Here is a 17,924-nt window from a genome sequence, read left to right on the forward strand (position 1 = left end):
ATGAACTTACCTAGATCCTGAAATCATTCTTTGAGGCCCTTCTTCATGTGCCTCCCCCACAAAATGTCCAGAGAGTGGCAACATGAGGATGGGCCTTTTCTGCAGTGGCTGCCCATTTGTGGAATGCTCTCTCCAGGGAGATTCACCTGACACCTTTATTATACATCTTTAGGCACCAGGCAAAATGTTCCTCTTTAAACTGGAATTTGGCTGATTACATCCACTACCCTTTTAAATGTTTTGGGGGGAGGAGAGGGAGTTTATTGGTTTGTTTTGCTCTTATTACATATTTTGTGACCTTTTTACCTTGTATTTTTGTGTTATGTACTGCCCTGAGATATACAGATGGAGGGCAGTATACAAATTTAATTTTAATAATAATAGCCTGCGTTTATATCTGGAATTTTGCATAACCCCACTATTATAAAGCACAGCTAGAAACATAACTCTTTTTCAAGCCTTGTAGGAAGAAAATATAGCACAGTAGGTGAGCAGCACTTTTCTTGACCCTTTGCTACCTGAGGTTTTATACTTATTGATAATGCCTACCTTGGAATTATTAGCCACATCCACTAAGAACAGGTAGAGCTCTATAATTTACGCACAAGCATATAGGCAGGATCCCATTCCCCTCCTTTTAGAAGCTATTCTTAATATTGTCAGTGTGCTTACCGCTGAGAGCACAAACCATGCAGACTCCAAGCTAGATAGATTGCTGAGCTTCATAATTGCACCCCTATACCCCAGGACAGGAAACTTAGTGACTTGTAATGCTCACATCCAAGACAAGACAACCACTATGCTACCAATTCATGTGGGTTCTTCAATTACAAATCCAAGCAGGTGATACAATCTGATTTGTCTTATATTAAGTCAAGCAGCTTCCTGGGTTTTCTTTGGGAGGGGAAGGGGGAGATAGCTAGGTTTTTTAATAAGCCAATGAGGAAAGGGCTGTAGCTCAGTGGTAGAGAATCTGCCTTGCATACAGAAGGTAGAGCTGGAAGAGACTCTGATACCTTGGACAGCAACTTCAAGTCAGTACAGACAATACTGAGACTGATAAACCAGTGGGTCTGATTCAGTGTAAGGCAGCTTCCTATAATCCTATTACTATTTCCCCCCTTTATTGGGGGGTATCTTTTTTTTTAATCATATACCAAACTGTTTGTATGAAGCAACTGTGGCCCCACCTCAAAGTTTCAGGAACAGCATAACCATACCAGCAAACCAATGTGAAAAAAGAACAACACACTTTGTTTTGGGCTCATAATTCTGCTGCACATTGCATAGAAACCTGTCATGTCTTATCCAAGGAGGCAGACTCTAAAACAGGGGTGGGAAACCTGTGGCCTGCCAGATGTTGTTAGAGAGGATGGGAATTGTAGTCTAAGTTTTGACCATGCTAGGCTAGCTGGATATGATGGGAGTTGGTGCCCAAGAACATTGGGACTTTCACCATTTGTCTAAAACAGTGGTCTGTTCCTATTGTAATGCAGTTACATAATGTTTTTAAAAGAAAAGAATTGGAATTCAGCCATGCATTAAATACCTTAAAAGTTTGAAAAGACTGTGCTTTTGGTTGATTTTCAAAAGAATTTTCCACCTTCTGAACCCACACTTTAAATACCAAAGGACATATTTTATGTCCTTTTGTTCCTGCACATTCAGCTAAAGTGAATCTTCCAACCAACGAAGCTAAGCCATGGTACTTGTTCCATAGAAATACCTTTTCCTTTAAACTCTGTCTTTCATGTTAAGACACACGTGTCACAATGTAGGGCAGGGGGGGGGATCCATTTTGCCAAGATGCTTAGAGTGACAGCTAGATCTATAGACTCAGTAGTTTATGGCTAATTATTGCTCCTTTCAAGCTTCTTTTTATATTCCAGCTCTTCCCATACACCCACACACTTGTAATCTAGCAACAATATGCCTTTCATTTATTCCTTTTCTGCTGAAGAGCCTGTATATTCCTGACATCTTGGCTGCATGTGCTTTTTCCAGTTACAAACAACTTTCTTTCTTTAATCTCATCATTTGTAATTTTCTACACTTCTTAGTCCCTTGCCATTCAATTCTTTTTTCAATAGGGGATCAAATATGAAAAAATAAGGTTCATTCAAACACAGAGGCATGGCTGTCTCAAAAGGCAGCAACAGTTTCAATGCCAACACAGGAGACAAATAATTTAAAAATGTTCAATTCTCTTTCCAATAACAAGGAGATTAAGAAGTAGTAGAGACACTATAAAATATTTTGATTATTTTAAGAAGAAAGAAGACTCGTTAATCAATTTCTAGAGCCTAAATAAGTACAAAATGTAGACTAGATTACTGCAATGCTCTCAGTGTAGTGTTGCCTTTAAAGACAGGGTGGAAACCTCAGCTGCTGCAATGATCAGCCACCCAAATCCATCTGGGGCCCCACTTAATTGATTACCTACTCATTTCTTAGCTCAATTCAAATTGCTAGTCCTGATTGGTCAGATACAACCAGGGGTCTCCAACATGATGCCTGTGAGCGCAGTGGTGCCCTTGAGGTCTTCTGTAGGCACTCGCCAAGCATCTGAGGCCCACCACCACAGTCCTACATGACTCTATGATTATTGTTTTCTCCCTTGGAAAGTTACAGAGCAGAAGGAGGAAGAGTAGCAGTGTAATTCCATAGTGGCCAATATAACATTTGTATGCTTTTAAACATATTTTGTGTTTTAGCTAAAAGCATTTAAATCCAATTAACATCAAGCTGTTTGTTTGTTTGTTAGCTGCTTGATCTTCTCTACAAAAAGAATGCAGAAGTAAGCTGCAGGTAGTTTAAATGCTTTCTTTTTATTGTGTTTTAATATATAACAGTTTTGCAACCTCAGGAATTTATCTGTAACTTAGATAACTTCTTTTTCCTTAAAAATTGTTTCCATTTGTGGCAATGTACATAAAGAGCAAATGCTTCATGGGCAAGTGTCAAACTTACAGTAATGCTTAGTGGAAACTGTGGAGAAAATATTTTTTGGCAAATGACCGGTGACCAAGGTAACACATAGAAGCTCATTGACTTCTACAAATAAATGCCTCCAGAATAGGCCTCTGTACAGGTGACACTTCACTATGCATTCACAAGCTGAATCAAGGCAGGCAACACCTTAGTGCAGGCATATTCTGAGCATATGGGTAGGCTTGTCTAAACAATAATATTTTTAGCAGGTGCTGAAAAGAGTCTAGTTAAGATGTCTGGTTGATATCAATAGGCAGGGATATTTATGTTGATATTATGTTGCTATCAGATTATAACTGCTGTATTGTGTAGCCTTGTTTACTTGGGGTTGTGGAGTGTGTGTTTGTGTGAAAGACCATCACCAAGGTCTTCCTGTGACTTTGGCTGGATAGGAAACTATTTTGGAAAAATCTTAGTGGGGAGGGGGTGTACGGACAAGATTACAAGAGCCGGGTGGCATGCATACTTGCTTTTAACTTTAGTCTTCTGCATCTCTCAGTCTCTGCACATTACTGAAATGCTATAACATGATTTTTGCTCACAGTACTTCAAGGGTAGCCAATGTGCTGCCCTCCAGATATCAGAATGGCCAATGGTCAGGGAAGATGGAAGTTATAGCCTGACAACATCTGGAAGGCACCACATTAGCTACCTCTGCTATGGACATTCCAGCAATCAACTTATTTGTCTCTTATATTGTTCCTATACCAGAAAAAATTTTATAGCATATATGGCCTACCTCGTCATTGAGGCCCAATCAGAAGTAACTGAATCAGTTGCAAAGTTTGTATTAGTGTTGTGCCCAAAAAGCCTGCCACATTTTTCTTAACCAACATGCATAAATTAAAGAGGAAAATTGCATTAAAATTATCAAATGAAGAAAATATCAGTGAAATTCACATTTGTGGAGTGCAAAAAAAAAATGCCCTTGACTTAGTTTCAAGGTGGTTTCTTTTATTTCATTCTCATTTATTTCATGTATTTCCTTTATTTCATTCCATAAATAATCTATCAGGTATTCTGTAGTCTGCTGCCTTCCTGGGTGCTCAGGTTTCCTGAAAGTCCCATGGCAATTTGAACTAGGTTTTCAAGTAGGTATGGGAAAGCTGCCTAATAAGTGCCTGGCAGCTGCAATATCTTGATTTTATTAAAGGAATCAGTGCACAGGAGCTCTGTAGCCAGTCTCTTTGCTTCCTGTGCTTCAACTAAAGCTCAGTAGAATACCTCCCATGAAGCGTTTTCAGATCAGGAAGCACAGGCAATCAGGGAGGTTGCAGAACACGGGAGAAACATTTAATGGGAAGGAAGAAAAACACACCGCACCCCATGGCCTGCTCACAGTGTTCAAGTAAGCTCAACATCATACCCACCAAAGTTCTAAAGAAATTCTAAAGTTCCCGGAGAATGAGACAAACAAACTGATGCTTTTTCACAGAGGAGAACAACTTTAGAGAATTTGGATGACTGATTTCAGCACTGCACTAGTTTGTATTCCAAGCTGCAAAGCAACCATAAAGCTATAAGCAACTACGGTATGTATTGATTTTTGTCTATTGGGCTTTCCTATATATTTTTTTAGTTTCTTTTCCCCTCATATATGTGTACAGACTCAAATATTTGTTTTCAGAATGTGGAGGTCTGTGGACTATTAATAAATTTGAAGGTAATACCGTGTAAAGTCTAAAACTGCACCGCTAATGCATAATAAAAAGGTACCAAAAGACTTCAGGTAACCCTGCAGTATGCAGAACTACAAAACAATGTGGGTGTGGGGATTAAGATGGGGACCCCAGAATATCCCCATGCACGCAATTTGACAACTTGTTGGAAGGGGAGAATAGAATGGACTGTCCTGAATAGGACAGATCCAAAGAATTGTCTGGATACGTTCCTTTCCTGATTAACACTGCAGAAGAGCTGGCCAGAGAGATCAATGAAGAAACCAAAAAGTTTAATGCACTGGACAAAGAAGTTCCATGGGGGCAGAGGGAGAGACAGAGACAAGAAGGAAAAAGAAATGAGGGGGGAAAGCCCATTGGCTAGTGAAGATCACACATGGACAGGGAATGAAGGCTGAACTGTTGCCAAAGGAGAACTGTGTATGTGTGCAGAAATGAAACTAAGCAGCCAGAATGATTACAGAAACCCTTTACATTTCAGATTCATTGCAAGGCTTCATTTGGCTCCACTGTTTCTTAGGGATTAGTAAGGGACTAGTAAAATTAAATTCAGGACGTTGGTTTGCAAGAGATGTATGGAAAAACTTGTGGATGCAGTTTTTGTAGATTTAGGAGCCATGCATATTTGTGACAAGGATTTTATCTAGAAATATTTGAATTATCTAGAAATATTTGAATACTTTGAATTTTTGGCCTTCTCTTTAGAGTATAATTTGGCTATTTGCTAGAATTTGCTGGAACTATTTTCTCTGCAGGCATCTTGTTCCTGTTTTCAACCAAAAAAATCATGAATGAAAATGTACGGTCTTAACTTCCACTCATGCACTTAAACCTAATAGCATTTTCCTGAATCTAATGCCTTCCGCTGTAGTTACAAAGTGTAATTTATCATCTCTTAGTTTTCTTTATCTAAGCCGAACAGGGCAAAATGTTTTGGTCTCTGCTTGTAAACCTTATTCTGAATTCCTAAAACAATTTTAGTTTTTATTGTGAAGAAGGGTGTGTGAATCTGAATTTTTGACATGGTTTATCTCTGTGGATCATGGCATGAGTATAAGATTGCTACAACTGTAATATGGTAGGAGACACTCCATGATATACCACATTTTCCCATCTATAAGACGCCCCCATGTATAAGACACCAACTATTTTGGGGGACTCAGATTTAAGAAAATGGGGGGAGATGGCCCAGATTATAAGACGCTTCCTAATTGTTGACATCATTTTAAAGGGAAAAAGCCTAGTCTTATATATGGAAAAAATATGGTACTTTGGTGAGCCTGGAATTTCCAGCCTCCTGAAAGGTAGTCAGACATATTCTGAGTTCACCTACATCTAATCTAAAGATTAACACATGCAAATTTAGTTGCCAAGTACAGGATACTCAACTCCAATGGGATTCACCCACACAATTGACAAGGTGATTTGAAGGCAGATAGGAGACAGAGATGACAGGATCACACTTCAAAACGACCTTGACAAATTAGAGAACTGGGCAAAAACAAACAAGATGAATTTTAACAGGGAGAAATGTAAAGTATTGCACTTAGGCAAAAAAAAATAAAAAAAATGAGAGGCACAAATACAAGATGGGTGACACCTGGCTTAAGAGCAGTACATGTGAAAAGGATCTAGGAGTCTTGGTTGACCACAAACTTGACATGAGCCAACAGTGTGACGCGGCAGCTAAAAAAGCCAATGCAATTCTGGGCTGCATCAATAGGAGTATAGCATCTAGATCAAGGGAAGTAATAGTGCCACTGTATTCTGCTCTGGTCAGACCTCACCTGGAGTACTGTGTCCAGTTCTGGGCACCACAATTCAAGAAGGACACTGACAAACTGGAACGTGTCCAGAGGAGGGCAACCAAAATGGTCAAAGGCCTGGAAACGATGCCTTATGAGGAACGGCTAAGGGAGCTGTGCATGTTTAGCCTGGAAAAGAGGAGGTTAAGGGGTGATATGATAGCCATGTTCAAATATATAAAAGGATGTCACATAGAGGAGGGAGAAAGGTTGTTTTCTGCTGCTCCAGAGAAGCGGACACGGAGCAATGGATCCAAACTACAAGAAAGAAGATTCCACCTAAACATTAGGAAGAACTTCCTGACAGTAAGAGCTGTTCGACAGTGGAATTTGCTGCCAAGGAGTGTGGTGGAGTCTCCTCCTTTGGAGGTCTTTAAGCAGAGGCTTGACAACCATATGTCAGGAGTGCTCTGATGGTGTTTCCTGCTTGGCAGGGGGTTGGACTCGATGGCCCTTGTGGTCTATTCCAACTCTATGATTCTATGATTCTATGACCAGCTTCTGATAACAGCCCATTATCAAAGCCTTTCACCCTTTTGTTAAGCAAACACGATGGCCAGTTTTCAGTCCTTTTCTCTCTAGAATGGGCAAGATGAGAAATGGGCAGGAACTCTGGGGAAAAGACAAGAATTGCTTATCTCAAGGCCCCTCCCTTCCCTACTATAAGGCATTAGCTAAAACATTATTAAAACCCCAGGTTTTCCAGTAGCTTTCAGCTCCAACAGGACAGAAGAAGAAGAAGAGTTTGGATTTGATATCCCGCCTTTCACTCCCTTTAAGGAGTCTCAAAGTGGCTAACATTCTCCTTTCCCTTCCTCCCCCACAACAAACACTCTGTGAGGTGAGTGGGGCTGAGAGACTTCAAAGAAGTGTGACTGGCCCAAGGTCACCCAGCAGCTGCATGTGGAGACTGGCCCAAAGAAGTGTGACTGGCCCAAGGTCACCCAGCAGCTGCATGTGGAGGAGCGGAGACGTGAACCTGGTTCCCCAGATTACGAGACTATCGCTCATAACCACTACACCACACTGGCTCTCACCCCACTTACCCCAGTGCTCCACAAGACTCAGTACACGTCTGCTTTGCTTTAAGGATAGGTATATTTTCCTCCTGTCCCCCTCCCCCTTCACCTATCCACTTCTATTGTGGGTTTATGGCAAAACAGCCATACCTATGTTTCTGTTAGCCTTTTAGAATAGTTTGAGAATATTTTTAATCAAGCTATGTACATATTGTAGAATTTGCTACCTGCTTAGATTGTAACTTTGCTGTCTGAAGCAGCATTTATATATACCTTGTCTCTTCTAGGGTATACATAAATATACCAAGCTTTCTTTATTGCTCAATGTGGGAGCTTCTTGTGGGCATTAGGTTAAGGGTTAAAACACATCCATAACAAGTGCACATCACAACTCCAGCAAAAGATCCTAAACCTCTCAGCAGTGTGTATACCTTCAGGAGTGCTGGCTGTGCACATGTGAGTCCAAGTAACATTATAAACCAGGTACAGCTTATGGCAACCAAAACTAGATACAATTTTCCAGAAGTGAGATTGTCAGTGCTTGGAACTAAAGGATGGCTGTTTCAATATCCTATTACAAATTACTCAAGTAATTTGAGTTACTCAAGTAATCAAGTAATCAAGTAATCGAATTACTCAAGTAATCGAGAGCCAGTGTGGTGTAGTGGTTAAGAGCGGCAGTCATGTAATCTGGGAAACCGGGTTCGTGTCTCCGCTCCTCCACATGCAGCTGCTGGGTGACCTTGGGCCAGTCACACTTCTGTGAAGTCTCTCAGCCCCACTCACCTCACAGAGTGTTTGTTGTGGGGGAGGAAGGGAAAGGAGAATGTTAGCCGCTTTGAGACTCCTGAAGGGGAGTGAAAGGCGGGATATCAAATCCAAACTCTTCTTCTTCTTCTTCTAATACAATGAAATTATATTGCCATCGCCTTAGCTCAGAATGCTGCATGTCTTCTCAATCTTTCTTTGACTTTGCTATGGCTTTTAGCCTGGTGTCTTAGTGAGTTTCATTAACAAAATCATATTCCTGTCATGGACTGGCTGGATGCAGAGGAATGCTGGGAGGAACCAGCTGGGGAACCACCAAGGGAAGAAGGCTCAGAGCCCAGATATTGGTGGTGGGGCAACAATGAGTGGTAAGAGGGAGAAGACTGGGAAGAGGAGGTGTCAGAAGCCCTTCAGCTGGTCTGCCCAAACCAGAAGAGACGTGAAGTGGAAGAAGCAAAGACAGGCACACAGGCACAGTCTCCAGTTGCTTGGGGGAAAACCCTGGAGAGGAGGAGACATAGACAGCTGTGGGGAGTTGAGAAGCTTTAGTCTAGGCAACTGATCCATGGGGCAAGACCTATCAGGGATAGGTTCTTGTGCTCATTAGACCTGACACTCCACCAAGTCTGTGCAGATCCTGTTGTTGCTAATAAAGAGCAAACTAGCTAATAAAGAGCAAAGAGTGCACAGTGTGATTTACAGCTGGCTCGCTCCTGTCACTTCCCTTCTCTAAAACTCTGAATGAAATATGGAATATTGATCTCCCAAGACTGATTCCTAAGGAACTCTACCAGACTGAAAGGTAGTTATCATGACCCATGACCTGGAGACCTTGCAGTATGTGGTGGCAGTTTGATAAAGTCTGACAACTCACTTAGGGTACGAGGTAGTGGGAGGGAATAATAACTAGAGTCTTCTTAGGAGCACTTCCATGTGATGTGGAATGACTGAAGGGAACCATCAGGTTTAGCATTTCTATGGAAATATTTTGTTCAACTTTGTATTTATTTTTAAAAAGATTTTAATAGTCTATTACCTTTATTCAGAAAAGCTAATATTGCACAATTATCAGGAAATGCTGAGCCAGCCTGCCAACCCTGAACCAAACAAAAGTAAGGCATAATATTGCTTGCATTGGCAGTGTGGCGTGCCAATCTGACAAATTTTAATAATTAATTTTTAAGTTGGAGGGGGTGAGAGAACCAGATGAAAAGGGACCCAGTGGGCTAAGACTGCCAGTGTGATGTGCATAAAAAGCACAGCAGTTGAAAGAAGCCTTTCAAGTTTGAAAGAGGTCAGTGGGGTACCACTGGGAACAAAGATGAGGTGCCCATGGCTTTATTATTATTATTTATAAAAGCCAGCTGGATGGTGGCACTAAAAGCAAAGTTTCTATCTTTACAAAAATTGATAGGCACAGTTGAAAGGAAAGACATCTAAATTGAAAATGAGTAAAATCACTCAGTATACCGTCTGATATACAATCTGTTAAATGGTGAATGGATACACGTAGAAATAATCATGATTATTAGACGAGACACATGAAGAGCAAGGATATTTGCCAAATGAAAAGGTGTTAAACTTATAATATTCTCAGCGGCAATACAAGAAACACAATATAAGCCAATGGGAGGCTGTATAGATAAATAGATATAGCATATGGACAGCAATAAGAAATTATGGAGTATATTTACCATCAATCAGAGTCACTGTGAGTAAATGGGATTGTGCCAGGAAGATTTTCTCACATAGAGACAGGGAAATATTAACACCAGCCTAAGAACTGTATCCAAGAATTAGCTTCCCACTGATCTTAGCTTAGTTACAAGAAGCTTCACATCATTCTAGTACTTCAGCTGAAAAACTGAATTTATAATACTTCTACCTCACCATTCCTCCAAGAAGCTTTGTGTGGCATAGTGTTTCCTACCCCTACTTACATTTTTATCTTCACAGTAACCTTGCTGGGCAGACTAGGCTGATAGATAGTTAAATGTCCAAAGCTTTGGGGCCTCAATACATATTTGGATGCAGCTTCCCCCAGGTCTAATCAAACATTCTAAAGACAGTATAACACACTGGCCCTGTTATTTAAGATTTCCATTCTTCTGTTGCATGAGCTGAACTGTTATCAGACCTGCTCTTCTGAAATATGGGTGCATGTTTTGGTATGTCTATCACAAGCCCCTATTGTATTCTGTTCATCTAAGTTACACCTTTCCCCATGTATACAACACTTATCCCCAATAATTTCTCAAGATTTTTAATGCATTGCATGAAAGAATGAGTGCACAATCACACATTAATAGTGCATCAAGGGTGGTGGCACTAAGGAACAAGGTTCCACATAAATGATTGCATTTGCTATAGCAACACTATAACAATAAATACCTAACTAGAGTGTACATTTTACTCCATACTTTTATTAACTGGAACATTTAAGATTCGGAATGTTTCTCTTACTTATCATCATTGCAAACAGCTACTACAAGGTACTTGAAAAGAATGAAGAGCAGCGAGGAGTGTTACTTAGGATTCATACAAGCATTATGACAAATCCATTTTCTACCTCTGACACACAGGGAGCTGCTAAAGCAAAGCATTTCAAAAGTTTTCTGAAAACTGTAGAGTTCAAGAGATGTCTAAGATTTTCCTCAGATTTAATAGCATTTATTGATTCAGAGCTATGAACTTGGGTCTAAGCAAGATTTTTTTTTATGTGGTTGTTTTTTTACAGGTTATGTTATTGCAATTGTAACCACAGTCTTCTTGTATCCTGCTATGACCTTTTGTTTCATTCTACTACTGTATGCTTTTGGTAAACATGGAGTAGGTCTTCCACCTTGTTGTTCCCCCTGCCCCCCCCAAAAAAAATATAGGCAGGTGGGAGAGTTTGGCGGTGAATTGGGGAGTTTATAAGCACACAACTTGCAGTGGTGTTAATACAATTCTTTAAGAGTTCTGTAACTTTACTGTAAAGTTCTGGAACTTACTAAATTTAAAGGCACTTTCTATCACCTCAGGGACATAGCTGTGAGATCTCCAAATGTATCTCACACAGGGAAGCTGAAGGAAGCCTCCAACCAATGCCAGAGTTCTCTCCAAAAGTGCTGAACATTGGGGAGTTTAGAGGAAGGGTTGCAGCTTAGTAGTAGAGCATATTATTTGAATAGGTTTAAGTTCAATCTCCAGGTAGGTCTGGGAAAGAACTTTGTCTGAAATCCCAGAGAGCCTTTAGCTCCACAATATTGAGCTAGATGGATAAGCTAGATGGTTAAGATGTAGGAAGGCATCTTTCTATGCTGTTTCTATGCTACTTCAGGTGTAAGCTTTCTTCAGTTCCCAATAACAACAGACCAGCTCAAAGAAGCTTGATGAAGCTTACCTAGTGAGTACCTTTAGGGCTGTTTTAAGCATATGCGGCACCGGGGTGCAAAGATCCACCTGGCACACACCCCCCACCCCCAGGTTGGCCAGTCCCAGGCACACAGGAGGGCGGAGCCGGCCGCCCGCCTCAGCATCTCGCTGGCTTGGTTGTCTCCAAACTCGTGGCACAGAGCCACCTGCAGCAGAAGAGCCCGCTGAGGCGCTCCGACCGACGGGTGGTTTCTTCCCCGGACTCAACTCTCAGGCCCTGCACTCTCTGCCTGGCGCCCCTGAGAGCCCAACACCCGAGTGTCCCGCACCCCTAGTGCCTATGGGTAAGACAGCTCTGAGTACCTTACTTAGTCAGCAAGCTGTTTGTGCATTTACCACTGGGTAAGTGAAGCTTCCTAAACCAGTCTCTTTGAGGATGGTCTCACAAATTACAAGTCCCTCATGCGCAAGGCGGGGAAATTTCCCTGAGACTTCATGTGTATGCTAGGCTCGACTCCCCAGGTTTTGAATGTACATAATCTCCCAGGGCTATTCAGACTTCCCCAAAAAGGTGTTAATGAATAAGTGTGTGTCAATCTGAACTTTTTCTATGGTTTCTATTACTGTAGATCGTGGCATGAGTAAAGGTTTTCATAAATACTATGACACGAGATCAAGGTGTATGTGTAGTTGCTGCCTGCTTAATTTATATACTGTATTCTGTCACTTTCATTTCATGTAATAAACCAATATTTCTTTATTTCTTTTGTATGAGAACTACTTGTGGCTATAAAGGGTAAACACATGTTCATAAGGAATGCATGCCATAACTCTAGCAAAAGATCCTAAACCTCTTGGAAGCGTGTGTATGGAGACAATGAATACAAAGAGTACTGGACACACATGTGGGTTCAGACACATATATTTTAACATGCTCTCTAGATGGATTACAGCTCTCATCAAACCCAGCCAATATGGCCAGTGACAATGAAAGTTTTTGATTCATTAGGGATGGGCAAAAAGTATCCATCCCATCCAGCCCAGGAATAATTTGTTCAGAATAAGTTTGGTTAGGATCATCATGTAAGCAGCTCCTGGAGACTGAAGACCCTGCTGCAATCTTTATGCAGTTAACAGGACCATACTAGCCTATCCAGTACCACAGTTTGCCCAAGCATTCTAAGGCATACTTTCACTATTGACAATGGGGAGAAGGAAAACCATATGGCTAAAGAGAGAAAAAAATCCTGAGGTGCACATCTCCTGTCACAAAACAGGTACACATGTAGAATTAAGCAAGTAATTTGTAAAGAAACAGCTAGTTTTTGCCCAACAGTGGCTTAAACCAGCCGTGATGCTATAAAAACAATGTGTTTGATGGGTATGGGTGCCTGGGATATTTCTTATTTGCAAACTCAGTGTTTTGTTTTGTTTTTTTAAAAAATGCAGCTCAAGATAGAAACTGGGTGCAAACTCAGTGTGTGTGGTTTTTTTTCCAAAAAAAATGCAGATCAAGATAGAAACTGGATGGAACACACTTATGAATAAACATGCAAAACTGACATGGTCTAGAAATAGAGAAATCCATCCAACTCTAAAAGCAAGTAACAATTAAATAGACTATTGTGTGTTAGGTTGCCACATCAGAAATAAAAAATAACATGCAGTTCTGTATAGCCCTTCCACTAGGTTTCTTGTAACACAGTTACTGCTCCCTATCACAATCATTCCCAAGCATACCATCTGATAATTTCTAGAAAAGGAAAATACCGTATTTTTCGCCCTATAGGACACACTTTTTCCCCTCCAAAAATGAAGGGGAAATGTGTGTGCGTCCTATGGGGCGAATGCAGGCTTTCGCTGCAGCCTGGAGTTTGCGTCGGGCTCCCACGGCTTGCGCAGAGCTGCCTGCACCCCGAAGCCCGGGCGCGCTGAGCAGTCGCGCCGGGGCTTCGGGTAGCTCTGCGCCAGCCGCATGAGGGCTCCCCCGGCTTGAGCAGAGCTGCCTCTTATCCCGAAGCCCCGGCGTGCTGAGCAGTCGCGCCGGGGCTTCGGGTAGCTCTGCGCCAGCCGCGGGAGCCCTCCCCCAGCTTGCGCTGAGCTGCCTCTTATCCCGAAGCCCCGGCGTGCTGAGCAGTCGCGCCGGGGCTTCGGGTAGCTCTGTGCAAGCCGCAGGAGGGCTCCCGCGGCTTGCGGAGAGCAGCCTGTTCTGGGGGCTTCGTTATTTCCCCCCCAAAAAACTAGGTGCGCCTTATGGGCCGGTGCGCCCTATGGGGCGAAAAATACGGTAACTATGCTGCTGAAATCATCAATACTGTAAAAAGCCCTGGTTTATTTCTCCATTCAGAATTATCTAATGAAGTATAAGCAGTCCAAGTGGGGAATGTTAGCACGTTGAGAAGTGCAGGTACCTATATTAAATCTTTTCACCTGCATTAGTCAATTAGTGAGGTTCATAGTTTGTTGCTGGATCTTTTAGTAATAATTAACAAGCCATCTAATACTCTATTGATTTCACTGAATCTACATTAGCAGCACAATACTATACATGTCTACTTAGAAGTAAGTGGGTACAAGATTAAAGTCTTAATTTCTTGAATAAAAGCTCCGCAAAGTTAGGAAACATAATATTTTCCCCTAAGCTTGTTTGACAGTTTCCTGCAGAGCTGTGAGCAAAACCTCATAATTCCACCCCCAATCTGAGGCTTGTATGCAGGGAGGGCCTGTCCCCATCTGATGTCACTGAATATCTGGATGTAGTGCAAGAATACCATTTTAGCCACATAAATGGGCTGCTGTCATGTCTGATTGAGGGAGAATCCCCATTATTACAAAAAACACAGATCTCTCCCTCACTCCTTTATAGAGACTTCCTCCCTTTTCTCCCTCCCCACCCCTATCAGAATGATAGAAGCTTTGTTTATGGAAAATTCTCACTACCACAAGTGAATTATATTATAAGATTATTTCATATTATTCCTGGAAATAATGGTGCTTGCCATAGTTTTTGTGTTAGGTTCACGCTTTTCAATCCTTTCTACAATTTTACTGGCTTTCATTTTCCCCCATTATTATCCACAGTGTCATTTTTATGCAGATGATAGCCAGATTTATTTATTTGATTTTTTTAATAAAAAAATAAGCCTCCGACAAACAGTGCAGTCCTGTCTGATTGATGTTAAAAACTGAACAGCTCAGAAACTGCATGATAATACAAATAAGATAGATACCATGAACTGGGGCTCTTTTTGCAATCTAATTATTCTAACTTGGCAGCAATCTCTTACAAACAGAAGAAGTTTTATATTTTGAGATAGGATTCGTCATTCAGAAATTCACGAGAACTTTGAATTATTTTCAGATAAAGACACAGTGAATAATTATATAGCTCAATTTCAAAATGATGAAAAATACCCATCTTCAGTTTTGCAAGCAAAGCATGCAAATTCAATAAATATATGCAGATCTATCTAATCTGCATAATTAATTGCAATCACAGTGGGATGTGTACTGCAAAGCCATGCAGCGTAAATCAAGAATGAAAGTGAAAACTCACCTTTAGCTTTGCTCTTTGTAGCAGCCACTGGGACCAAGGAAAAGATTGCAAGAGGAGAAGAGAATAGATAGGTTAGTCAGAAGCTCTGACTGAGAATACAAAGAAAGTTTCACTATTGAGTCGAGCGTAACAAAACCCAAATTCAAGTATCTGGTCTACTTATTTAGATCAGCCGGTATGATTTTTCCTGACCTATACCCTGCCAAGACAAACAAATTCAGTATTTTGAAATGCTTGTCGACGCCGGTTGTTTGAAAATAGATAATGGCAGAGGCATTTATTATTAGCCACAAATTATACTGTCAAAACAATTTGTAAAACAAAAAATAAAAATAAATCTAAGGATGCAAAGATCTGTAGTACATCAATCGAACATTTATATTGATCAGAATCAAATGGTTCCTTTAACAAATGTTTTCTTCCTTTCATTTAATTATTAAGAAATAATAATAATAAAGTGTGCATATTATAGTAAGGTTTCAAACATGATAGAACTCCAGGCAATTTGTTAGGAATTGGCCCAATGGACCAAGTTCCAGGTTATTTGAACTGGCCCCTAGATTTTATTCTCCTCCAGATTTTTTAAAAGGGTATTTAAAAAGGAAGAAACCCTTTGCTCCTGGGTGCCGGGGCACATTACAAAATGCAGTGCTGGGAAAACTTTAGCCACCCACTATCTTAATTTTCCAAATTTCTGTAATAGGCCTGTCCCCCTAGTCCTTTAAGTGCCTAGAAATACCCCTGTAGAACAGTATTTGGGTAGGATTTATGAGACCACCTGCTGACATCCATAAAATATACCTTTCATTCTTCAAATCACAGTTATTCAAGTCTTTTAGTTTACAAAGTGTTGAGAAAGAACACACACACTTTCAACTATATTGCTTCCCCCAAGTTGAATCTGATCAGCCATGTTTGTCATATGATCTGGTGCAAAGGCAAGCACAATGCATGTCAGAGGAGAAGAAACCCTAAAACCCATCCATATTTTAAATAAGATTATTTTTGGTGGTGATTTAAGTCATAGATTGTTTTTATTTAGGAGTTAGCTATGGTATGTTTGACTAATGAGCTATTTTCAGGAAAGGTGGGCCACACAGGTCATATGCACAGACGTTATGGGGAAAGGGCAATAAAATAAAATAAAATACTCAGTACAGTGATACCTCGGATTAAGAACTTAATTCGTTCTGGAGGTCCATTCTTAACCTGAAACTGTTCTTAACCTGAGGTACCACTTTAGCTAATGGGGACTCCCACTGCTGCCGCGCCGCCGCCACACGATTTATGTTCTCATCCTGAAGCAAAGTTCTTAACCTGAGGTACTATTTCTGGGTTAGTGGAGTCTGTAACCTGAAGCGTATGTAACCTGAAGCGTCTGTAACCCAAGGTACCACTGTAGGTCTTTTAAATTCTCTATGAGAACTTTCTCACATGCACCCAGTGGAGGAGCTTCATGCTCTGGCACTGGAGGGCGGAGAGCAGGCGTGGGTGGGGCTGGCGTGCGTCCCGGGGGTGTGGTGTGCCGCCTGAGGGCGTGGCATGCTGCCTGACGGGGTGTAGCATCCAGCGTGGGCAGGGGGGGCAGCTGTGATAGCACCCCACCGGGATCGTGCTGCCGGGGGCGATACACTTCCCCTACACTCCTCTTCCTCCGCCAGTGCATGTACCAAGGGGGCTGAATGCTGCACCCAACTTATGGCTTATCACTTTGGTCCAGGAATTGCATTTATTTTGTAAAATGAGTAACATAGTAGTCACTAGAAAAAGTGCTTATAGTATCTGTGGTGTGGTCATAACTTATGTCAGTAATGTATGAAGCTCTCATTACATAGAACTGAATGATCAGTAGGGATCTAACAGACTTCTGTTTCTTGTATCCCAGCATCAGTGACAGGTGGAGTATAGGGCGCCACTGAAATTTGAGACCCCACTGCATGGATTCAACCTATTGTTACAAGCATGCTCTTTTCTGTAGTCCCAGTGATGTTTTGAGGAACAATTTTGCTAAATGCTACCAGCTTGTATGTGGACTGCACTGCACGAAATGAAATAAATAAATCTAGTTTAGGAGTTTCAACTAGGGCAGTGCTTATCAAACTATCTTACGTGCTGGATAGCAATTTCCACCCCACAATGTGTTAGGGACTGGTATCATTTTTGGTCCCTGAAGCATCCCACCTAACCTGGCAGGTAGTAGAGTCACCACAGACTTGCAGCCAATGGTTTGTGGACTGGCACCAGTCCACGGACCACCAATTTGAGTAGCACTGAATGAGGGCACTTACGTGTTAATGGCAGATGTTGTGCTAAATCTGTCCTCTACTATCTCAAATGTTTTATTTCTCTGCAAAAGAGGCTTCCATTTTTCTGCTCCGTTATTAGGGCATGAAATGTCATTAGAAATTAGGCAGATTTGGGGTTTTGAGCTAATCTTATTGTTGTGGGGAGGCCAAGTATGATGTATGTGTTTTCTTTCTAGTAAGCATTTCCGTAGCACTCTGCAGCTTTCCTGGCTGCCTACTGTTCTTGATCTGAAAAAGTCCCTTGGGAGGTTTTATCTCATTATGGGTTGTATTCAACATAGCACTGAGGTGATCACTCCATCAACTGCAAGTATTTCTCCTTACAATTGAAGGTTCTGCCCTTCTCCTTTCTCCACACATCCTCTAAATCTGTTCTGGGGCTTCCCTCAACTCTCCAAAGCAGATTATGGGATGGTATGGTGCACAGGTGCAGAAAAATCCCC

General features: G+C 41.3%; 1 protein-coding gene across 4 annotated transcripts in view; it reads right to left on the reverse strand.

Annotated features, from left to right (window-relative positions):
• Nucleotides 1-17,924, reverse strand: part of CADM2 (cell adhesion molecule 2) — a 372,199-nt gene that overhangs the window by 169,623 nt on the left and 184,652 nt on the right. For 3 of the 4 annotated variants that reach the window (XM_082220770.1, XM_082220769.1, XM_082220767.1), the window contains exon 2: nucleotides 15,176-15,202. The exons of the other annotated variant lie outside the window; for it this stretch is intronic. In XM_082220770.1, coding sequence (XP_082076896.1) covers nucleotides 15,176-15,202 — 27 coding nt within the window. The remainder of the gene's footprint in view (nucleotides 1-15,175; nucleotides 15,203-17,924) is intronic. 4 annotated transcript variants of the gene reach the window in all.

The sequence above is a fragment of the Podarcis vaucheri genome (assembly GCF_965113315.1).
Source record: "Podarcis vaucheri genome assembly, chromosome: 4".
NCBI classification, from domain to species: domain Eukaryota; kingdom Metazoa; phylum Chordata; class Lepidosauria; order Squamata; family Lacertidae; genus Podarcis; species Podarcis vaucheri.